The sequence below is a fragment of the Loxodonta africana genome, chromosome 8 (assembly GCF_030014295.1).
Source record: "Loxodonta africana isolate mLoxAfr1 chromosome 8, mLoxAfr1.hap2, whole genome shotgun sequence".
In the NCBI taxonomy this organism is placed as follows: domain Eukaryota; kingdom Metazoa; phylum Chordata; class Mammalia; order Proboscidea; family Elephantidae; genus Loxodonta; species Loxodonta africana.
Window position 1 is genome coordinate 20,017,599 of NC_087349.1, and position 25,031 is coordinate 20,042,629.

The window sequence follows — 25,031 nt, forward strand, 5'->3', positions numbered from 1 at the left end:
ACATGCTACTAGAAGGGACCAGTGCCTGGAAAAGGACATCATGCTTGGTAGAGGGTCAACAAAAAAGAGGAAGACCCTCAACAAGATGGGTCGAGTCAGTGGCTCCAACAAGGGGCTCAAACATAGCAATGATTGTGAGGATGGCACAGGACTGGGCGGTATTTCGTTCTGTTTTGCATGGGGTTGCTAACAAAAGAGAGTCATCTGTGGAATCAGAAACAGACAAAAGTTGACTACAACCAAAGGAATGCTTCAGGGCCTTGAGATTAGACAAGAGATGCTAATTTTTTTTTTTTTTATCAGACATTTAGAAAAATTTTAAAACAAATTTATTCGGTAGTCCTATGTGTTTGGGTTGGTTTATGCTGTGGTCTAATGAATTAAAGCTCTCCCATGTTGGAAATAGTTACCCCATCTTCCTTTTCAGCCAGGTATCCTCTGAACCTTCCCCAACAATTCAAATTTTGGCTAAAGGTAATTTATCTTAAAGTAATGCTTTGTATTGGTGAGTGTATGCTATGTTTCTAGGCATTTTAGCATAGTTACACAGACAAGAAATACATGTATCTGTCTGCATGGGTGATTGATTGGCCAACAGCTACAGTTCAGAGAGGCTTGAGAACTCAGTATTGACCCATCCATGTTGGAATCACAGAACTCACCCTGCCTCTGGAACAGCTGGATGTCATGAGTCCCCTAGGCAGAGGTCAGGTAGAGCAGTTTCTTTCCAGTACTATGTGAGAAATACCATCTGCAGTAGATAAAGAAACAATAGGTGAGTTTGGGATTTGATGGCTTCCACAGGACTTTGCTCTGTGACCCACCTCCATTGTCTTTCGGCTTAGAGATCTTCAGATGTGGTGGTGGTAGGTGGCTCAAGAGCTTAATTAGCTAGACATAGCAAAATGATGTCTTTATGGGTTGAACAATTTGGAAATTTATCACCAATACTGCATTCACTGGTGGTCAGCATTAGAACCGTGGAATGGTTCCAGCTTTGTGGGTTGAGGGACATGAACCAGCCAGGTGTGACCGTAAAGGCCAGCTTTCACTTATGTTCTGCTTTCTTCGGGGTGTAGTTTAAGGGCTCAGTCTTGATTATATGGACAAGCAACCCTGATTTGTTTTCCCTTTCTTTGCTTGTGATCACTGTGTATAGGTAAACTCTTCCACACATAGCTACTTAGCTTGTAATCACATGAAGTTAATCTCATTATTCTTTTCTGACATTAAGGACAAACTAAATTACTGCCTAGTAACTAAAAATGTAATAATGAGTTTTACTATGAGCTGCAAGAATACCCAACTAGCTAATTACATATTAACTGCCCTCATTTCTGGAAAGTTAATAACAAATCCTATTGCTATGTTTTAAGCTTGCAATCTCTTAAGATAGGCAGGGTCAAACCAGGTTTGAAATGGGATTAATGCCCTTTAAAAAACACCTAAGTAAGGTGGGAAACACTTTGAGATTGACATGGCAAGAAGAACAATTTTTTTTTTTTTTTAAACAATAGTTTACTGTGTTTTAGGTGAAAGTTTACACAGCAAATTGCTGTTAGGTGCTGTCCAGTCGATTCTGACTCATAGAGACCCTATCTAAGTACAACAGAACGAAACACTTGCCTGGTCCTGCACCATCTCCATAGTCATTACTATGTTTGAGCGCCTTGTTGCAGCCACTCTGTCAATTCATCTCATTGAGGGTCTTCCTTTTTTTTTTAGCTGACCCTCTACTTTACCAAGTGTGATGTCCTTCTCCAGGGACTGGTCCCTCCCGGTAACATGTCCAAAGTATGAGAGACATAGTCTCTCCATCCTTGTTTCTAAGGAACATTCTGGCTGTGCTTCCTCGAAAACAGATTTGTTCATTCTTCTGGCGTCCATGGTATATTCAGTATTTTTTTGCCAACACTATAATTCAGAGGCATCAGTTCTTCTTTGGTCTTCCTTATTCGTTGTCCAGCTTTTGCATGCATATGAAACAATTGAAAATACTATGGCTTGGGTAAGGCCCTCCTTAGTCTTCAAGGTGACATCTTTGCTTTTTTGACATTTTAAAGGGGTCTTTTGCAGCAGATTGGTCCAATGCAGTATGTCATTTGATTTCTTGACTGCTGCTTCCATGGGCGTTGATTGTGGATCAGTTTATAGTGGTGTTGCTTATTGGTCTAGTTGTGAGGATTTTGGTTTTCTTTATGTTGAACAAATTAAGTTCCCCATCAACAATTTTTATGCAGATTGTTCCATGCCATTGGTTACAGTTTTTATAATGTGTCAGCATTCTAATTATTTCCATTCTGTTTGTTCTGTTTCCATTGTTATAGCTTCCATTCCCTTCCTTGCCTTCTCATCGTTGCTTTTACGTAAATGTTGACCGTTTGGTCTCATATAGTTAATGGTTTAAGGGAGCACATTACTCACAGGTGACATTGTTTATTTTATAAGCCAGTCTATTATTTGGCTAAAAGGTGACCTGCAGAAATAGCTTCAATTCCAAGTTCACTCTTTAGAGTGGTGGTCTTGCAGGTTCTTCTAGTCTCTTATCAGTCCAGTAGATCTGACCTTTTTTAGGAATTTGAGTTTTGGTTTACATTTTTCTCCCGTTCTATCCAGGACCTTTTATTGTGTCCATGGTCAGAACAGCCGGTAGTACTAGCTGGGCACCATCTAGTTCTTCTGGCCTAGGTTAGTAGCGGTTGTGGTTCGCCTGGGCTCTTAGTCCCATGGACTTGTTTCTTCTTGGAGCCTTTGATTTCTTTCATTCTCTTTTGCTTCTTTAGAGACCAACTGTTGTATCTTAGGTGGCTGCTCACAAGCTTTTAAGGCCCCAGGTGCTACTTAACGAACTAGGTGTAAAATATTATCTTTGTAATGAAGGGCACAATGTTTTTGATGAACCAGGAGCCTCTTTTCTTCATTCCAACCTGTGTGTAGTAGCATTCGTTTTCTTCTGCAAATCCCTATGGTCTAACTATATTGCGAGGAGCGGGCTGCAATTAGGCAATGACTGGGTGGGATGCTTTCAGGCATTCCATGTTCTGTAAGTATGGTGACCTAGTGATCTGGCAGTTAGCAGAATGTATTTGGTGTTCCTCCAGGTTGTAGTACCCCACATCTTTGACATTGCCCATTCCTACCTATGATAGAAATACCTGTTTTCAGTTTGGAATGCTACCACTAAGTGAGATTAAATATATCTATCGTGTACATTGCAAAAATTCTTACCAATTTCTACCACCTGCAATTGCTTTCTTTTGTGTGTGTTTATGCAGGTGAGTGAGACCTTTAGTCTCTTTTTGGAAAATCCCCATGGACTCACATGAGAACGTATGTGGATCAGATGAGTTCAGACATTTTGTATTTTTTTATCCACATTTAAAACCCTCTCAGTCAAGTCATTGTGTATGTTTTTGAATTTACTGTTCAGCAGATTGGTGCTGGGATATGTTGTAGTGTTGGCAGCATGTTAGCATTCAGTGAATTAATACGGCGTGGCAAGCTGTGTGGCAAGTCACTTGCACACCATGGCACCACAGGAAGTCATTATGGTGGTCTGTTTCCGCTTGCCACATATATGTCCTGAAAACAGCTGTGGAGATAGGCGCTTCTTCATTGAAGTTGGGTTCATTCAGTGATTTTAGAGAACGTTATTATTTATCCTCAAGGCCATTTCTTGTTTCATGTCTGCTGCCTGTCTGAGGGTATTCAACCTCATTGATTTTACTGAAGTTTTCCTGAAGGGCGTGTGTGCAATCTTTAAGGGCCCTCTGCTTACCAACTGCTTTGATCGTATGTAGCACTGATCCTTCAGTTGATGAGATGTATAGGTTTTTTACTACTCCTTTTTTGGGAGAATTTCACTGTTTTCTAATCCTTACAGGTGACATACAGGACAAAATTAAAGAAGTAAAAAACTCCAATCCACTAATACTGCAACTTCATAGGAGCTGGTAAAAAGTGGAAAGGAAAAGATCCAACAGTTAACCCAAAATTATTAAATAACCAGAGGAAATGTGGAAATTTTATTTATTTGCCCTCTTTCAATCCTATAAAAATTGGCTACATCATTTTTTTTTTTTTAAATGTACATAGTAGACACAACAACAAAAACTTGTTGAATGAATGAACAAAATGAAATTTTAGGGTCGATTATATTTTAAATACATTATAAATTTGTGCTTGCTTAGCAATTCATGATGAATTCAATACAGTACTTACAAGGTGAGCATAAGTCAACCAATGGGATTTTGAAAGATTACCTGTAATTTTCTCTAGTCTTCAGGGATATGGATAACATGGTTGAAATTCCAGGTGACTCCAGGGAAAGAGGAGATCTGTTTAAGTCACAGACCAAATCTTAGTTCTAGACTGCTAGAATGGATTCCTGGTGATCTCTGCCCATCTTTCTACCCCTCCAACATTGCACTCCTGTTGAATTACTGGATAGGTAAAATTATCTTAGAGACTAGTGGCCAGCCCAGTGATTGTCACCTTGGGAAGCTAGTGGCCTCCACTGAGGGGCATGTTGAGGGGAACAGTGAAGTATAAGCTCGTTTGGATAGCATGCTTCCAGAGTACGAAGAATTTTGAACGAGAGCAAGAGGAACTTGCTGTTGATGGGAAATGGCCTTGAGTGATTTTTTAAAGAACGCTTTCTCTGATTACAAAGACAAGAATTTGGAGCCTGGAAGGCTGGCCAGGAAATGGTTGCCCTGATCCAGGGCTAGAATGGTATATTGGGCTTGATGTAGTAAAAAGCCAGAAGAAATAAAAGAGGAACTAGAGACATTTCATTATAGCAAGTAAAGAGTCTAGGGAGAAAGCCTAATCAGCTCCTTCCAGAGTTTTGGCGTCTAAGAACAAGTCAGCCTAGGCATTAGGAGAAGGGAATAGGTTTTCAGGAAAATAATTTTAGGTGTGCTGAGTTTCGTAAGACTGGAAATATAAAGGGTCACTTAAAACGATGTAATTGTTAGTTGCCATTGAGTCTGCCTCTGAGTCACGGTGACCTCAGGTGCAATGGCGTGGCCCTGTGCCGTCCCTCCAGTTGGTTGTGGATGGCATTGCTGTGATTTCACAGGGTTTTCATGGGCTGATTTTGGGGAAGTAGATCACCAGGCCTTTCTTCTCAGTCCATCTTAGCCTGGAAGCCCCACTGCAGCCTGTTCAGCTTCATAGCAACAGGCAAGTCTCCACCGACAGACAGGTGGTGGCTGTGCATGAGGCACGTTGTCCCAGAATCGAACCCGGCTCTCCCGCGTGGAAAATAAGTCACCACCACTACCCTTCTAGATGGTATTAGTGGTCCTTTATGCCCAATTAAATCAACACTCATTTACTCCCCACAGTCTGGTCTCTGTAGCAGCGTTCCTCAAAGGGAGACATTTTTGGTTGTCACACTGGGGTATTGCTATTGGCATCCAATGTATAAAAGCCAGGAGTGCTGCTGAGCATCCTACAATGCAGGGGACAGCCCTCTACAACAAAGACTTTACCCTCCCCGGTATGTCAGCAGTCCTGAGATCGCGAAACACTGCCGTCTGGCCTTCTTGCCACTCTTTTTTTTTTTTTTTTTTCTTGGCAAACAGCTCTTTAATAAATGACAATTAAATATGACCCATGTGTTCAAATCCCCAAGCCCACTCTGCCCTCCCCTGCTTGGAAAGCCTCAAGCCTTTTCTTCATCTGGCGGTATGCTGTCTTTTCTCGAAGACCCATCTTCTATCCTTAACCACCATTGACTTCTTGATAATTATCAGCCTAGACTTATTTCTTTACAATTATGAGATGATGAGCTTCCCAGAGTAAGAATGCATAAAGTCAGTTCTTCAAACAGAATTGCCACAGAGTTCACTGCTGGGCCAGGGACTGATGTCTTTCCGCACAAGTTTTTTGTTTGTTTTTAAAAAGAGGAACCCAGGGCACTGAGCATCTGGGGGCAGGGGGCCAGACTAGAAAAGGGGGTGGGACAGATGGCTTTGCAGGAGGGGAGGGATGGCTCTGATGGCCCTCTGTCACTGTGTATGTCATGGTGGCACTTCCTGACTTAGAGCATGTTGGCTGTTGAATCTGTAAAAAAAAAAAAGAAGATTTTGCCAGTAAAAGTCCCCAAGATGACTTTCTGCTTGCTAATTGTGGCTCCTGGTGGGGCCAACCACTTGAAGCTTTGGGTGTCCATGGGGTTTTAACCTGAAGATAGCAGCAACCTTTACAAAAACTTTGTTTTAATGTTCAAAGGAAGTAGTGGAAGAAGAAATAATGTGTGGTCACCAGTTCACTAAAAGCCAAGGATAACGCGTGAGGTACGGGATTCACCCCCTTCTTCACAGGTTTTCTTTCAAGATCTGTGCTATCTTACCATGAATCACTTAGAGTGGGGTGGCTTTACTTTAGGAATTGAGGCATATTTCTCCGGCGTGACTCTTTTTAATTAACATGTATTCCTTAAGGGATACAGGTAAGCTGAGATTTAGGCTAGCTCTAATATTTGTATCAGTATTTTAGCCTCACCCTTTGGTCGATTTGAAGTGTATTTTATAGCCATTTTTTGTAATGTGTAATTCTTCTTGTAGGAACAGCATTAGTATACTTCTCTTTTTTTCAGATGAAGAAATTGAGGTACAGAGAGGAAGAGACCTGCCCAAGGTCAAAGAGCAAGTCAGTAGCAGGTCCGAGATTAGACTTGTGGTCTTTCAGGTTTTTCATCTGTTGCTCACCTCCAAGGAGCTAGCTTCCCTTTTGCTGGAGGCAGTTCAGCCTAATGGAGTGTGCTCTGCCAGCTGTCTCCAGTGTGCTAGGGGATAGCATCACTACTTACTCTGCTCAGAAGAGAGTCAGTCTTTCCTTCATGGAGTTGGTAGACCTCCACCTGCAGGAAGTGACGGTGACAGCAGCATGTAGAAAACAAAGATGGCCACAGATCTGTGCTGAAGTGTAGAAGGTACTAAACCAGCACTGCTTCAGCAGCCCAGCTGCGGAAACCTGAACACCTTGAGCCGAAAAACCCACGGGCTAATGGTCCCCTTCCCAACTGGTCTCTGGGGAGAGGGGGAGCGTAGGACAGATGGGTAATGTTTCCTGGCTGCGCATGGACACACACACACGTACGTATCACACACACATACAGATGCTGGCCAGTCCTCAGTCTGAATCCCTGGGGCCTCAGCATGTGTGTTTTGAAAAAATTCCACAGGGAACTCTGTTGGACAGACAGACAACCAGGACCTACGCTTACCCAAGAACCATTGCTGCAGACTAAGTGAGCTAAATGATGCTACTCTTGATGAAAAATCAGTATGATTTCAGTGGTTTTTAAAAGATTATATATAAATCATTCATCTGCCTAAACGGAGATATAACTATTATAATATTGTAAACATTAATACTACCAGATTAGATATGGCACACCTGAAGAATCAGCCCTAATGGATCACATTTTGGTAACTGCCAGTTTACTCTGTTTGCTCATCATAAACCACATTTCTTAGTTAGGAATCTTGGGGCTTCTTAAGAAATGAATGCAGCCAGTAATGGAGCCCTCTGACAGTAATCTCCAGGTTGTATGGCCTGTGTCTGGCTATCTCCCTGTAAAAAAGATGTGGGCGCAATGTCTGACCTCCTGTAACTTCACGAGGTGGAAGGAGAATCAAGGCCAACAGCTCAAGTCTGATTCCTATGAGGCGGAGGTCAGACATGCCTCCTCTCTCCGCCATCTCTACCAGTTCTGACACCAACTGTCCCTCTCACGACACTCTGCTGGGTTCGGTAGTTCATTGCAATGGCCAGCAGAATTCACACTAGATACTCAACAATTATGGGGCTTATTAGGGAAGTGACAGGTTACAATTCAGGTTCAGGAATGCTTGGGATATAGTTCTTTCATCAGGACAGCCTTTCCCCAGCCATACTCGCAGGCAGGCCTCTCTGGCCCTCAGCCTCTGCCCTGCTCAGGCAAGTGTTACGAAGCTCTTTTAGCTCTGCCAGGAAGTGCCAGAAGCACTCAGCTTTCTCGCTCCTTTGTGCCTGTTTCTCAAGCTCATCTTTGCTCTCTATGTGTCTGTCTCTGCCTTTTTTTGTCCCTGTCTCTCTGTCTCCTGGTTCCAGGAGCTTCTCAGTGCAGGGATCCCAGGCCCAAAGGATATGCTCTCTGCTCCTAGCTATTCTTCTTGGTTGTGGTGGGATCTCTCTCTCCGGCCTCTGGGATGGCTCACAGCAAGCCCAAAGGATTGAAAAACTGACCAATCCCTTTGGTGGGCCACAATTACCCTATTTGTACAGTCCTTAGAAGACTATGGCGAGAAAGGCCACACACAAGCCATCTGTCACACCCCACTCCTTTACAGTAAGTTGAAGGTTAGCATCCTTAAGATAAAGGTCTTTGAGCTAACATATGGTCTTGTTATTAGCAATCCATTCTAGAGAAAAAGTTCATAATGAGGGATTTTTCCAAAGATGATTATCTCTATTTCATTCTTGATTTATAGTTCAAGTCTGTTCTATCAGCATGTTTATCTTGAGGGAAGGCTGCTTTGGAGAGGATTCTCCATGGTAACCACTCTGTTTCAGGAAGGGCTTCCTGCTCAAAATGGCCATAGCTGCAGCATGCTGGCCTTCAGAAACTGCCATCCTCACCTGACTCAGGGCCACACACTTTTCCTTTCCTCTCTTCTGTTTTACAGGTGGGACTTAGCAGATCTGTGAAACGGACCCGGAGTAGGTTCTTACAGGGAGAAAGGAGACACAGAAAGAACCAATAATGGAGGGGTCTTTCACTTGTTTGGAACAAGTACCTAGATAGAGCTTGAGGAACTCAGCGTTGTGGGGGAGGATGTAAAATCTCTTCCTGGAACACATGAAACACCTAGTTATGAAATAAGTCATCCGCACTGTTTCTCCAGCTCTGAAACACTTCTGAACTTTACTTAAAGATAATGAAACCTCTACTTCAATTTTTTCCTTCTATTTATTGTGCTTTAAGCGAAAGCTTACAAATCAAGTCAGTCTCTCATACAAAAACTTATACACACCTTGCTAAGTACTCCTGGCTGCTCTCCCCCTAATGAGACAGCACACTCCTCTCCATCCTGTATTCCCGTGTCCATTCAGCCAGCTCCTGTTCCCTTCTGCCCTCTCATCTCCCCTCCAGACAGGAGCTGCCCACATAGTCTCATGTGTCTACTTGAACCAAGAAGCTCTCTCCTCACCAGTATCATTTTCTGCCTTACAGTCTAGTCCAATACCAGTTTGAACAGTTGGCTTTGGGAATGGTCCCAGTCTTGGGCTAACAGAGGGTCTGGGGACCATGACCTCTGGGGTCCCTCTAGTCTCAGTCAGACCATGAAGTCTGGTCTTTTTATGAGAATTTGATGTCTGCATGCCACTGCTCTCCTGCTCCCTCAGGGGTTCCCCGTGTTCCCTGTCAGGTAGCCAGACACCATCTAGTTCTTCTTATCTCAGGCTGATGTAGTCTCTGGTTTATGTGGCCCATTCTGTCTCTTGGGCTCATATTTACCTTGTGTCTTTGGTGTTCTTCATTCACCTTTGCTCCAGGTGGGTTGAGACCAATTGATGCCTTTTAGATGGCCGCTTGCTAGCATTTGAGACCCCAGATGCCACTTACCAAAGTGGGATGAGGAATGTTTTCTTAATACAGTTTGTTATGCCAACTGACCTAGGTGTACCCTGAAACCATGGTCCCCAGACCTCTATCCCTGCTATTCTGGCCTTTGAAGCATTTGGTTTTATTCAGGAAACTTCTTAGCTTTTGGTTTAGTCCAGTTGTACTGACGTCCCTTGTATTGTGTGTTGTCTTTCTCTTCACCTAAAATAGTTCTTGTCTACTATCTAATTAGTGAATATCCTTCTCCCTCCCTCTCCGTGGTCCTAACCATCGAAGAATATTTTTCTCTGTGTTTGAACTTTTTCTTGGGTTCTTGTAATAGTGGTCTCATACAATATCTGTCCTTTGCTCAACTGACCAACTTCACTCAGCATAATGCCTCCCAGATTCCTCCATGTTATGAGATGTTTCATGGATTCATCGTTGTTCTTAATTGTTGCATAGTATTCCTTTATGTGAGTATAGCATAATTTATCCATTCACCCGTTGATGGGAACCTTGGTTGCTTCCGTCTTTTTGCTGTTGTAAACAGTGCTGCAATGAACATGGGATATACTTTATTTTTTAAAGGGTGCTGATTTTGTCTTTTTTATGGGAACATTTAGGTGCAAATAATCCTTTTGAACAGCACTCGTAATAGTGTGGCAAGAGAAACCCCTAGTTCACTATATTGGGTATCTGTGAACACTATGTGTTACTTCCTGTGGTTGAGCTACTGGAAAACAAGTGCACACGCATCTGTGGAATAGTGGACAATTCAGCCCTGCAAATGCCTGAACGCACTCTGCTTGGAGACCATCCCGCTGGCCTTGCACTTGTGATAAGGGAAACTTTCAGTGGGGTAAGGGGAACTCTCTCTGACCCCTGGTCCTCCCAGTGAGCATGTGAGAATCTGATGCAGAGATGTGGGCACCATTACCAAGGTGTTATGAGTGTTCATTTTCTCCATCAACAGAGGCAACATAATAGTTAAGCTGAAGTGTGCAACCCATCCCCTTGGGCAAGTTGCTTCACCCTTCACTTCGCCTCGGTTTTCTCGTATGCTAAATGAGGTGGTAATGGGGCCTACCTCCATTGGCTGTCGTGAAGAGAAGAGTATACAGAGAGGGCTTAAGAGTCCTGGTTTGTAGTAGGCACTGTGTGTTAACAGTTACTGTTGCCCTTACTGTTGTTACTGTTAATGTAGCTTTTCAAAAACCTTATAAGTTATTTCTTGTTGTTGAGCATATATATAGAAGAATATATATCAGTTCAACAATTTCTACATGTACGTAATGCAGGGGCATTGATTACATTCTCTGAATTTTGCAACCATTCTCACCCTCCTTTTCTGAATTGTTCCTCCCACATTAACATAAACTCACTGCCCCATATGGTACATATTTAATCTTTCTAGTTGTTGTTGTCAGTTTGTTCCCATATAGGTAGACAGTTCTTATAAAAGAGCACAATGCTCAAGGCAAACATTCTTTACTAAACCTAGTACCCAGTGCCGTCGAGTCGATTCCGACTCATAGCGACCCTATAGGATATTCTGTACTAGTCAAGTTAAATTATTTAGTTTTAAGAAAACGTTAGGGGTTAGTTTTGGTTTAAGGTTTAAAGAGTATCTCAGGGCAGTAGTTTTAGGGATTTATCAGCCTCATGGCTCCAGAAAGACTGGGTTCCATGGGAATTTGAAATTCTGTTCTGCAGTTTTCCCCTTTTGATCAAGTTTCTTCTATAGAATCTTGGATCAAAATGTTCAGTAATGGTAGCTGGGTACCATCCAGTTCTCTTCTAGTGGCAAAGGAGGCATTAGCCACACATTCCATTTCCTTCTGTTTCTCACTCCCTTCTTTCTCTGTTGCTTCAGGTGAATAGATACCAATTGTAGCTTGGATGGCAGCTTACAAGCTTTTAAGACCCTAGGCACTACTCCATGAGCTAGGAGGTAGAACAGAAGCACTAAACATGATATTAGGCCAATTAACTAGGATATCCCATGAACCCATGACTGTAAACTTCCAAACCAAGAAACCAAAACCTGTGAGCTGTTTGGTTGTACATGAACAGCCTCGGTCAGCATCTGCTGTTTTACCAATTCAACTTTTTAAAGATGTACGACTTATTGACAGCAATTCATTAATCAGTAACCCTGTCCTTAATCAGTGTGATTTTTTCCATCACTGTAAACTGAAACTCAGTACTCTGTAAGCAGGAAAGTCCCCTCTTTCCCCCTTCCTTGCACTCCTGGTAACCACTAAGAAATTTCTTTTGCCAGTTCTTGGCCTTTCTTGTCTTTTTATATAACTGAGGTCATAAAATAATGTAACTATTACTAACTCTTCCCTGCTCTAGGATTATGTTTAATTTGTAAAACTTCCATGCCCCTGATTCCTCTTCTTAATTTGCTTACCTTTTGGCGTTTTCTACCACTGCCCTAAGGAGTGCCCTAAACCCAAAAAAGATAAGGAGAGGAAAAGGGGGGAAAAATAATAAATTTCAGATTTTTCAGCTTTACTAGATATTTCAAACATATTCAAAAGTAGAAAAGATACAATTATAAGATTTTTTTAAAAGATGAAAAAAATAAAATGCCATTTAAGGTATGCAAAGTAGACATTGCAAGCCTATTACCACGATGTAAACTTTTTTCGTAATTCTTTTTAAATGTTTAAGTATGCTTTTCTTGTGATAAATATTTATGTAACAAAACATTTGCCATTACAATATTCTGCACATACACAGTTCAGTGACACTGAGTTATTGTCATCATGCTGTTCAGTCATCACCTTTATACATTCCCAGATTTTTCCATCACCCTTAACAGAAGCTCAGTGTCCCATAAGACATGTTGTTGTTAGGTGCCATCGAGTCCATTTCCACTCATAGCAACCTTATGTACAACAGATTGAAACACAGCTTGTGTTTGAGCCCATTGTTGCAGCCACTGTGTCAGTCTGTCTTGTTGAGGGTTTTCCTCTTTGTTACTGACCCTCCACTTTACCAAGTACGATGTCCTTCTCCAGGGACTGATCCCTCTTAATAACGTGTCCAAAGCACATGAGACAAAATTTCTCCGTTCTTGCTTCTAAGGAGCATTCCAGCTGTACTTCCTCCTCGACAGATTTGTTCATTCTTTTGACAGTCCATAGTATATTCAATATTCTTTGCCAATGCCATAATTCAAATGCCTCCATTCTCCTTTGGTCTTCCTTATTCACTGTCCAGCTTTCAGATGCATATAAGGCAGTTGAAAACACCACAGCTTGGGTCAGGCGCACCTTAGACCTCAAGGTGACATCTTTGCTTCTTAACTCTGAAGAGTTTTTTTGCTGCAGATTTGCCTAATGCAATATGTCATTTGATTTCTTGACTGCTGCTTCCGTGAGTGTTGGTTGTGGACTAAGTAAAATGAAATCTTTGACAACTTCAGTCTTTTCTCTGTTTTTCATGATGTTGCTTATTGGTCCAGTTGTGAGGGTTTTTGTTTTCTTGATGTTGAGGTGTAATCCATACTGAAGGCTGTGGTCTTTGCCCTTCATTGGTAAGTGCTTCAAGTCAGCAAGGAAGATTGTGTTGTCTGTATATCACAGGTTGTTAATGAGTCTTTTTCCAATCCTGATGCCCCGTTCTTCTTCATATAGTCCAGCTTCTCAGATATTTGCTCAGCATACAGATTAAATAGGTATGGTGAAAGAATACAACCCTGACGCACGCCTTTCCTGATTTTAAACTACACCGTATCCCCTTGTTCTGTCCGAACAACTGCCTCTTGGTCTATGTACAGGTCCCGCATGAACACAATTAAGTGTTCCAGAATTCCCATTCTTCACAATGTTATCCATAATTTGTCATGATCTACAGTCAAATGCCTTTGCATAATCAATAAAACACAGGTAAGCATCTTTCTGGTATTCTCTGCTTTCAGCCAAGATCCATCTCACATAAGCAATGATATCCCTGGTTCCACGTCATCTTCTGAATCTGGCTTTTTTTACGTTTTAAACCATTCTTATGTATACACACTGTACATAGCTGTCAATCTAGAGAACATATCGCGTTATGGCCCTTCTCCACCCACCATTAGAACAAAAGTATTTCTCTCTGATCTCTAAAACCAAAACAAACAAAAAATTAGAGTAGTTCTATATACTGTTGTAGGTCCGTATCCCCTCCAGAATGGAACGTTTTCTATAAAACATGAAGTGTGTGCAGAAGAACTAAGAAGATGGAGAAACAGAGCCCCGGGGTCCCACAGCTCACAGCTGTGGGACAGCACAGGAACGTTACAGTACCTCTGAGGTTCGGGGAAAGTGGGGTTCTCTTTCACCCAGGTGTTCAGGGCATGCCTCTTAATAAAACCTGGTGTGACTGCAGGCTTTTTATTGGTTTTGCCCTCCGTGTGTGTGGACGTCACCTGATGTACCAAGCACCTTGTTCTGAATCTGGCAAGAAGGCAGTTAATAAATGTTGATTAAAATGCTTATTAATAAATGCAGTGTGTTGATACTTGTCTGTGTTACGATTATTTACAGTTTTAAGTGGTCCAGATAGTCCCTTACCTTCATTATCTAGAGTATTTGCCTCCATTAGAAGTTATGAGGATTAAATTGTCAAGTCTGTAAAATTGTGTTCAGTTCTTTGAAGATTTGGGGCTTGAATACTTTTCAGAACGGGAATTTTGAAAGCTTTAGAAAACAGCTATGTCAAATTAACTGTGACTGCTTATTTCTAGGAATTTAAAGTACTTTCAAATGTTGGGTACACATTTTAATTAAAAAAGGAAGATGGAATTAATTAGATATTCAATGTGAATACCAGGTACATCTTTATCTGGTTCTTCAAATTAAAATTTAAAAATTGGTATTGAGAAGAAATATGTAATATAGGTACCATGTTATGAAGCAGACTTTTAATGGGAAAACATTCATGTATATGTGTTAGAAATTTTCAGAGGTAAGAAGTTTTCACTGCTGAATTCAAGTGAAAGACATATTTCAGATGCACGTGCTTGTTCCATACATGACGTATTTCTGTTTATTTTTTCAGATCTTACCAATATATTTGAGTCCTTCCTGCCCCAGTTGTTGGCCTATCCTAACCCCATAGACCCTCTCAATGGTGATGCTGCAGCCATGTACCTCCACCGACCAGAAGAATACAAGCAGAAAATTAAAGGTAAGAAGGCACATGTATACCTGGAGACAGAAGGACTTAAATCTCTTGGGCTTTGGTCATTAAAGCCCTTCGGAAGCCCCTCAATCTTTTCTTTCAGACATAAAAAGAAACTGTGTGTGGTCTGGAGTGGAACTCACTAGTCTCTGTAGTTCCAAGGGTCCTGGCTACGGCTCAGAGATGTCCTGAGAAGGCCAGGGGTCCAAGCAAGGAAGCAGGAAAGGAGTAAGAGAACAAGCAAAAGGAAAGATAAAGAAGTGGGGAGGCTCACCTGCTGGGCAGTAATAGTAATAGATGTAACCCTGCTGGTAATCCCCAGGGACACCCAGACAAAAGAGCCCCTACCTTGCTTTGTTTCCTCTTGTCTTGTACCACTAGGAAATTGGATTTGAGAGTAAAGCATTAATTGAAAGACATAGTCTCACATTTGTTTACAGATAAGAATCATCCTGGCCTTTCAGGAAAGCAGTTAATTTTTGTCATTATGTAATTGCTGAATTTATCATTAGACTTTCTGTTTCATTTTACCCACTGAATTAAAAATGCCCAACAAACTTCTTTTCTTGCTCCCCTAACTGGCTTGCTTCTCATGATGGGAAGTTGGCATTCACCTGCTACTCCTCTACTACGCAGAGCTAGCCTTGGTACGATGTGGGCTTCCCATTAAAACGCCACATATGCTCTTACGGTGAGAGATGTGCCAGTGGTGGCAGCACTAGTCGGCTTGAACTTTAGGACCGGGAACCCTGTTTTCCCGATCATAAACAGTCTTCGTATTAATAGAACATGAATTTCACGAACATGAAAATAATGTTGAGAAACAACATCCCAAGCGCCACACTGGTTTACTGGTGTTTCTCATGTCCTTTCGACTTCCACATACATTGGGGGAACTTTCATCATAAATAATGCAGATAAATAAAGCCCCACCAAAAAGAGAAGAAACTCAAAGTCCGTGAAAACTAGACTTCTGCTTCTTAGCAGATCTATTCAGTGTTTAAACTGACTTGCCCCCCGCTGCACAGCAGCCCACAGCACCGGGGTCCACAGGATGTGTTGGTCCCATGAGAACATTTGCCTGAGACGGCAGTAGAAGTCGCTTACCAGAGGTCGAATAGGTAAATTTTCCTGCTCACCTGTCCAGGTATAGGACAAACCATCCAGGTATAGGAGGCATCTGGAGCTTTTTGGACTCAGTATTGTTGTTTCCCTTCTGCTTGTTTTCTCATTCTTCCCAGGTTGCTGTAGGGTATTGTTTGAAGCTTTTGCTGAGGTAAAGTAGAAATACATCTAGTCTAATTAATTGACCTAGGTTTCGAGTGCTTTACAAATTAATATCTGATTTATGTAGCAGAATATCTACATAGCTAAGGAAACACTTATTTCAAGGAAAAGGCAGTCGGTTTCAACCAAATAAAATTCTTTTATAAAAATACGTTAAACTTTTGGCGTAGGAATCCCTGAACAGTGTCTGGCAGTCCACAGATGTCTGGGCGCGGAGTGTGTTCCTGCGGTTCTCCTATGCATCCTGCCTCAGCAGTGCACCCACCACTAACCCTGTTTGAGCACCTGTCTCTCATAGCATCCATTACAGAAGGATTACAGAAGCCGGCCTGCAGTTTTGTCCCAGTACGGCTGCTGTAGTGTAGGAAGCCCATCGCTTTCTGAAATGTGAATGTCGGTTCTCATTTCATCTTTCTGAGTATTCTGAGAGAATCACGGCCATCAGACCTGAACTCACCCTACTTCCTACCCTTGTTCCCTTTGGCAGGAAATAAAAGGTATCCCTCCTTATTTCTCAGAATCACTCCCCCACCAACCTTTGGTCTTCTTCCCCCAGTTACCACTTCCACCTCACTCGACTTTCAGTCTTCCTCCCCGTATGGTTGTCTCTGTGCTCTGTATCTGCCCCTGTGGGCGCCTCTGGGCACAGCGGTTACGAGCTCGACTACTAACCAAAGGGTCAGCAGTTTGAATCCACCAGCTGCTCCTTGGAAACCCTAGGGGGCAGTTCTCCCCTGTCCTGTAGGGTCACTATGAGTTGGAATTGATTCAATGGCACCAGGCTTTTGGTGGGCGCCTATAGGACCCAGGCTAATCGTTTCCTTTCACTTTAAAACCGTGGCTCCTTGTCTTAAACTCCTGAAGTCTCCTTTGTTTCCCCTCCTTTCCTGAATCTGTTGCCCATGTCTTCTAAATCTTCTGGTACCTTTCTAAGGCCTATTTTCCTGGACCTTTCTGCAGCTTTGGTATCTTACCCCTACCTTTCTGCAGATTTTTCTCACTCTGTTTCCTGAATGTGATCGTTCTCTTTACACTGCAGCCTTAGGCTCCCTTGTTCCGTCCCCAGCCTTTGGGAGGCACATTAGCCTCTCACAGCTTTAGGTCGTCCTTCCAGGGAGATGATTTCCACAAGCCGCGTCTAGGCCTGCCCCTCTCCCAGCCTGCCTCCCGCACATGTCCATTTGCATGTCCAGTCACCACAGCTCAGGCACAGGGACTCCCTGAACATCAGTCGGCACTCACATTTAGCCAGTGCTGGTTTCTCTTGCATATTTAAAACGTATTTAGAATATTGGATGCCTGTAGAACTGGGTGCCATTGGAGCCATCTAACGATACGTTACTCACTGCCCCAAAACCTTCACTAGGTGGCCTCTTAGCTGTCACCCAGGTTCTCTGGTACTGTGTTTAAGCTTCATCTTTTGCCTTCCCACCTCCAAATGCATCAGAATATGACAGTCAAATTAGATGAGTTTCAGATACTCAAGTATATTCCCTTCGTTTGTTGGTCAGGAAAAGTTTCTAGCTGACAGAAAAAGAATAAACAACCGTGTACCCACCATCCAACCATAGCAAAGTCCTTACATTTTACCTTATTTGCATCACTTTTTTAAAAAGTAATATAGTTCTGTCTACCTTGGTGTTTTAACATTCCCACCACTGCCTTCCCCACCTGAGCTTTTGACAACGCTGTGCCTTTCCCCCCAGTGCCCCTGCTACGTGGTGGCTGGCGGAACTTCTCTGAGGGCCAGTGCAAACTGGGCCACCTTCCTTCTGTCCTCCAGTGGCTCTTATTGCACCTGCCTCGTACAGGTAGTCCCCAACCTGTGACGAGGTTCTGTTTCAACAACTCCTTAAGTCTGTTTTGACGTAAGTCGAATACCTTTTCGTTTTAGTTTTCATTATTGTTGTTGTTGTCAGGTGCAGTTGAGTCACTTCCAGCTCATAGAAACTCTGTACAACAGAACAAAACACTGCCCGGTCCTGTGCCATCCTCATGATCATTGTTATGCTTCAGCCCATCATTGCAGCCACTGTGTCGGTTTGTCTCGTTGAGGTTTTCTTTTTCGCTGACCCTCTGCTTTACCAAGCATGATGTCCTTCTCCAAGACTGATCCCTCCTGAAGTCTCACCATCCTTGCTTCTAAGGAGCATTCTGTCTGTACTTCTTCCAAGACAGATTTGTTTGTTCTTTCGGTAGTCCGTGGTATATTCAATATTCTTTGTCAACACCATAATTCAAACCCATCAGTTCTTCTTTGGTCGTCGTTATTCATCATCCAGCATGCACATGAGGTGATAGAAAACACCATGATTTGGGTCAGGTGCATCTTAATCTTCAGGGTGACATCTTTGCTTTTCAACACTTTAAAGAGGTCTTTTGCAGCAGATTTGCCCAGTGCAATGCGTCGTTTGGTTTCTTGATTGCCGCTTCCATGGGTGTTGATTGTGGATCCAAGTAAAATGAAATCCTTGACAACTTTATCATGATTATTATTATTGCCCTTTAGTTTCAGTATCTTTATAAATCATAACATTGAACATACGCAAGTCAACATCTGAAAATAACATCAGCAAATTACGTGCGGCAGCACTGTATGTAGTACATATCACTAACAATAAGATGTACTAAAATCTAGACAGTCATGAGTACAATTCATCGTAACTCTGCTGTGTGTAAGTTGGGGCTTCTATCTTCACTGGTTCTTTTGCTCCTTAGTGACCTTACTCTTCATTTTTCAATCCCTGAAAGGCCTTGTCTTAGTAAGAACTTAATATATATTTATCTCCTTGAATATAATAAAGGCAAATGTATCATATCATATCATAGTGTCAAAGAACAGCGGTTTCTCAAAGAAAGAAACAAAATAACCAACAGATTAAATGGTAAAAATAAAATTTCTAAGATTTTAATAAACATTTCACCCACTCTACAGGGTAAATTAAGGTGAAGTTCCTACCCATTTAAGGGCTTATTTAATCTGATCATCTCAGAGTCAAGTTTTGTTACAGTGAATTTGAAAGTCAGAGTCAGTGAGCTCAAGCATGACAGCTACCGTGAGGATGGCGCAGGACCGGGCAGTGTTTCGTTGTGTTGTGCATAGGGTTGCTGTGAGTTGGAACCGACTTGACAGCACCTAACAACAAAATCAGGTCAGAGCCTGCCTTTTTTTTTTTTTCTCTCTGTGAAGGGGCCAGCTTTGGCCCCTTAATGGTCTCTGTCTCCTCTTCTTCCTCTTCCTCCCCCACCTTTAAAAATGTAAAAGCCATTCTTAGTTAGACCCCTGTCCTAAATGACTCAAATTTGGCAGGCCCATTGGGCCACTTCCCTTATCTTCCTTTTGCAGCCAGTCGCTGCAGCTCCACAGGGAAGAAAGAAACAAAGCAGAGGAGTGAGGATATTTTTTCTCACACATGCATTCTGAATAGGCTTCTAACAGTCTTGTCTCTTCATGCTGTGTGTAGGCTATTTATTTGGAAACAGTATGCACTTAGAATTTTTAGAAACAAGTTTAATGGTTTATTCAGCAGCTCTGAGCATTTTTTGCAGCCAGCAGATTCTGCCTAGGCTCTGACAGCATAAACCCTCAGGTAAATAGTACCTAGTCAGGTCACTCAGAGACTTCTGGTGTCTCTGTAGAGCAGCTCATTCCTGAGCAGACTGAGACTGTTTCCACCAGCTGCTGCTTCAAAATCTGACGGGCAGGATCTGTTTAGACTAAGCTCTATTTTTAAAATAATAGATTTGGGCTGACTGTAATTACATAACTGCAAATCTAAAAAGGATGAGAAATTTCCTTATACATTACGGAGTCATACCGTAGCTCTGTTCTATCTGCGGGGGTGCGTGGTTTTATTAACATAGCCAGTAGAAAGTGTGAGATTCACATTTCCCTAGTCCATCAAGTTTGGAGACATGCAACCATATTGGGAAGTCAGTAAGAAAAGCACTGGACGTGGGCCCTGGCTGGACGCTGGGCAGGCGGCATTGTGGCCCTCTGCTGGCTTTACTGGGCCTCACAGCTGAGGCCTCTGGGGTGGGGGCTCGTTTGTCTTGTGCACAGTTGATGTCATGTTTTCAGCCCCGTCCGTCCACCCCAGGAGGTGATGGCCTGTGGGAGTTCTGAGATGGTGATCACTGTATTTCAGCCCCTGCCATACACGTCAGGTGTGCTGCTCTGCCCCTCTCAGTAATCCCCACAAACTCGGTTCCAGAGCTGTACCCCTGTGGGGTTGTCCCTTGCTTTCGTGACCATAGAACTGCCATCTTTGTTGCTCTCCTGGCACTTCAGGTAAGGCTGGGCCTGCCACTGTTTAGGTGGCCTCAGCACACAGCAGCCTCTCACCGTGCCCTTGTGTTTTCTCTGTCCCCTCGCCCTGTGCAGAGTATATTCAGAAATACGCGACGGAGGAGGCGCTGAAAGAGCAGGAGGAGGGCACCGGTGACAGCTCGTCGGAGAGTTCCATGTCTGACTTTTCGGAAGACGAGGCCCAGGATATGGAGTTGTAGTAGAAAAGGCACCTGCTTTTCAGAAAGACTATTATTTCCTAACCATGAGAAGCAGACTATAATATTCATATTTAAACAAAGCAATTTTTTTTATTACTAAACAAGGTTTTTATGAATAATAGCATTGATATATATATATTATATATCACCCTTTAGATCGTGATTTATTGGTCATTTCTCAACCTGAGGTGCATAGCATATTCCCACATTCCATTTTGGTAGCAATATGCAGTCGGAATGCATGCATTCATAAGTCCATGGCCAAGGCCGCCTGTGTGCTCCTGAACCGTCAAAAGAAATAGCCGCTCTGATAGGTAGACGCGAGTAACCTCTTCTCTTATTGATGGTTCCAAAGAAATAAACCAAACCAACCAGCTCTTGGACGTGAAGATAGAATAGTACTTTTTCCAAGTGAAAGGAACAAATTGGGGAGGAAAAAGGCGTCCATGGAGCAGTGAGAGCCTGCCCGGGAAGAGCCAGAGCTGCCCCTGCCTGTTAATCCTAGGTGGCCCCATTTCTGTGGAGTAACAGTATACCACAGGGAGCTAATCGGAGTATTGAAACTTAAAACCATTTTTTGACTCGGATTTTAAGTACATTTTTATATGTAGATTCCTGCCCTTCAAGCTCCCGGGCTCTGCAGCCACAAGTGTTTTGCCTTGGAGAACCTGTTGAAAGTGTTTTCTGAACCTGATCATTTTTCTTGAGAGTAGAGCTTATAATCCAGGCCTTTTGTGAGAGGACAGGACAGGAGGAGAAAAGTGACCAGGAAGATGCTTCCGTTGACCCAAAACATAAGTCGCAGCCTAATCCTACTGTTTGGCCAGTGCGAGACTGCTCCCTTGGACTAAGAGCTTTAAATGTGAGGGTTTTGGGGGTGCGTGTGAACTGTGCTTAGACAGGTTGCAGATGTAAAACGAGACAGGCTCATCCTCGCACTCGCCTCTCAGTGCGCCACCAGCCCAGGAAGAAGACCGCTGTGGCTGTGGACCCCGCGGGCTCCCGTTCACATTTTGTTTCTGTTTTCCCTTCTTCTGCCGCTTGCCTGGCAGCAGCCTGGTCACCATCTGCTTGTGGGAGTGGGAAATGGGTGTTTTAGACCCAACACATTTTAAATTGAAAATGAATAATAATTGGAACAAATAAAGGTTCTTAGACCCAAAGTGACTGTATGTGGGAAAAACAAACCCAGCTTTATTCAGCATATGACTGACTAGGAAAGAGGGACTCAGAAATGTGATGTAATAGAACAGGTTTGAAAGGAAGGGAATTTTTTTTCTCCTGTGTGTATGTCAAGAGGAAATCAGACCGTTGAAAATGCCCGCTAATCAAATATGTACTCAGCTAACCATATGTCCCGGTTGCCGGCACAGCCTCTTTCAAATCTGAGTGTCGCCTACTGAATCTGAGGAGAACTTGGAGACGTTTCAGACTGTAACTTTGTGTTCTTTTTTGCCACAACCGACAGGGCAGAATTAGCCAATCCTCAAATCTCCTAAAGACAACTTTTGAATGTCCCACCGGGATACTTTTTCTTTTTGGTGTGTGTTTTCAGTTTAGAAGTGCTATTATTCCACAAGGTTTGAGTCGATGAGGTTGAAAGATAGTCTATCCTTTTTTTTTTTTTTAATTCAAAAAGCACAATCAGTCTTTTCTTTGAAAATCTATATAAAGTACAACTTGCTTTTGGCATGATTATTTTCCTAAATAAAAGAAATAATTTACTTATTTTATGTTAATTACGGGCATGAAGCAAAAGGTTTTCTTTAAAATAAAATTAAAAGTGCAGTTATGTAGGGCTGTGGTTAGTTAACATACTGAGTTACTAGCATTTGTGGCTTGTTGGAAGGGTAGTATTAACTATTTAACATGTAATGGTGTACTTTAACTCTTATCTAGCACGTTGTCTTCTCATTACTTTGGGGGAGGGAGGGGCTCTGCTGGCACTGTCTAACCTGCTTACCTGCTGAATGAGCAGTTTGCTTGTGCTATAACCTTTATTGTAGGTGCTATTTAGGGTAGGCTTAAAGTACGGGGTGGTGATTTCAGTTCAAACAATAAAAAATTGTATTTTTTCAATATTGCAGAAGCAATAGTGTTCTAATTACCTTTCAAAAAATGATGTCCCAGTAATAACTGTTTTTAATCTTGTCAAAAGCTAGTTGGCGGATCTAGACCCAAACATAGGGCAGGTGTATGAGCGTGAGCAGTGACACAGCCCTGCTCCACGACCCGATCCCTAAGGCAACAGAGCCTGCCCCCGTCCAGCACCAGACATCTGACAGTGCAGAGTCCCCAAAAGGAAGACTTGTGGGGGAGGTTGCAGGAATTAAGCAGATTTGTGTGTGTGTGTGTGTGTGTGTGTGTGTGTGTGTGTGTGTGTGAGAGTCTGTGTGCGTCCCCCGGTGGCTGTCCAAGACTGTGTTGAAGACATGATTAGGCTTCTCCTGGGCCTTGGAAGCTCCTGCAGTTGCTACCAGATGACATGCCCCCTCATTCTGTGCAGATTTATCTTTCCTGGGCACTAACCTTGGTCCCATGCATGTTTTTGGCTGTGTGGGGCTTTTTCTCTCCACTGGGAACTTGACTTTTGACAGGTGGAACATAATCCTTCTTAGACTAACCCTATCCCTTCCCTGCACCTGGGAGAGGTGGGCATCGGAGACCATGCTTATAGTAGAGGCAGCTGGAGGAAGGCCTGGCTGGTGAATCTGAGGACTCTCACCCAACCATAGATGGTGGCATCATCCTGGGGCAGGGGGTGTTTCCAGGGTTGTTGGTCCTTTCGAACGCTCAGAAAAAGCATCCAGAGCCTCCCCAGAAGAGCTGTACCTTCCTGGATATAAAGGTGGTGGTCCGTCAGAGCTGCGTCTAGCAGTTTTCAAGCCCTTTTCAGTACCCATAGTTTTTGAAATCCTACCTTGTGGTTGACCAGCGCAAGCCATTCTTTGCAACCCTTTTCAAATAACTGAGCTCAAACTCTCCCCAAACACCAACAAGCAGGATGGCCCCAGCAGAGCAGCACTTAATGGGCTCTTGGCTTGCCCTGGAAGCCCGGCACTGAGCCTTGTGGGTCGCCTTCAGTGGTAGCCAACCTAGAAGCTGGTGTCTTGGCTCTTTTGTCTTCAATCTCATCACCGTCCTTGAGGTTACTGTGCAGTCTCAAGGAGCCTTTTATACTAGCGAGATGATTATCACAAGTTGCCATATTTCTTCACAGCACCTAACATTTTTCTTCTACTTCAACAGCTGTTCTAGTTGCCAACTGGCTGATCTAAGCTTCAGATGAGTGTCTCCTCTCAAAGGAATCTCCCCTCAGAGGGCTCCCTGAAGGCCTAGTTGGCCTTCTTGACTGGCACTTGCTTTTTATTACGCTCGTATGGTGGGGAGGTGGGCCGAGAATCATGAAGGATCTTCCACCAGCCTCCATGAGTGGCTTCCAGGCAACATGCTTCTGGGAAGTAGTGTTTAATTTTAAAGGGTGTGTGACCCTCCTGTGTCTTAGGGACTCAATTAGAAAAGTGAGGAACATTCACAAAAATTAGCAAAAATCTTCAGCTTCCACAGCCTTGTTGACTGGAATTGAATCATTTCTGATTGGGTGCAAAGAAAAATGCATTTCTTTAGTCTTCTGAATCCGTTCATATTTTCTCTGGCCATTGAACACCTTGGTGACTTCGTTAGGGCCTGGATGGGTGGACGCCCCTGGGGGAAGGGCCAGCTAACAGCCCTCAGGTATGCAGGTTCTCCACTCACCTGAGGAGGGGCCAGGCTGGCTCTTCAGCAAATGCTTTTGGCTGTGGGCTTGGGAAGAAATGGCCGTGATTAACTGTGTTTGGTACATTGTGCGATACTTGAAGAGATAAAAGGATTTACGAGTCCTTCATTGAAACCTAAGCTTTTTATTGCTTTTTCTCCTCGCCCCTTCTCCTCCCTTCCACCTTTTTCCTTGCATTGTGATGATCTAGTGGGCACTTCTGTCAACAGGACAAATGCCTCCTCTGGCTATAACCTCTTAATAGTTGTGTATAATAAAAACTGTAAACTTTTTTAAAATAAAATGTGTCTATACCTTGGCAAGTGGCTGGACCTTGATCAATAAGATAATAGCCCCATGATTACTCTTATTTTTTAAAACAAACCCCCCCCCCCGCCCCCCGTTTCATCTGGCTTCTCTGAGCAGCAAACCTTGGCTTTTGTGACCAAGAAGCTCTTACTTAGAAGGCAGATAACTGGATAGTTTGGGAAAGGAGTGTCTCCCTTAGGCAGCATTACCTAAGAAGCCCCTCCCCCAGAGTCTTGCCCTCACCTGGAACTTAGGTGACTGCGGGCTGTTAACACGGGTCTGAAAGATTTCTCCACTGGAGTCTTGACAAGGCCTGGGCCTGAAGTCCCCTTGGCTTCCCTGTTGCTGATTTTTCTTTCCAGCTCAAACCTTCGAGACCCTGTCAGCTAA

At 43.1% G+C, this 25,031-nt stretch overlaps 1 protein-coding gene across 6 annotated transcripts in view; it reads left to right on the forward strand.

Annotated features, from left to right (window-relative positions):
* Positions 1–24,651, forward strand: part of UBE2H (ubiquitin conjugating enzyme E2 H) — a 111,584-nt gene extending 86,933 nt beyond the window's left edge. For all 6 annotated transcript variants that reach the window (XM_010587408.3, XM_010587407.3, XM_023544617.2 and 3 more), the window contains 2 exons: positions 14,657–14,785; positions 20,451–24,651. In XM_010587408.3, the coding sequence (XP_010585710.2) occupies positions 14,657–14,785; positions 20,451–20,575 (254 nt within the window). In that variant the 3' untranslated portion in view covers positions 20,576–24,651. The remainder of the gene's footprint in view (positions 1–14,656; positions 14,786–20,450) is intronic.
* The last annotated feature ends 380 nt before the right edge of the window (positions 24,652–25,031 follow it).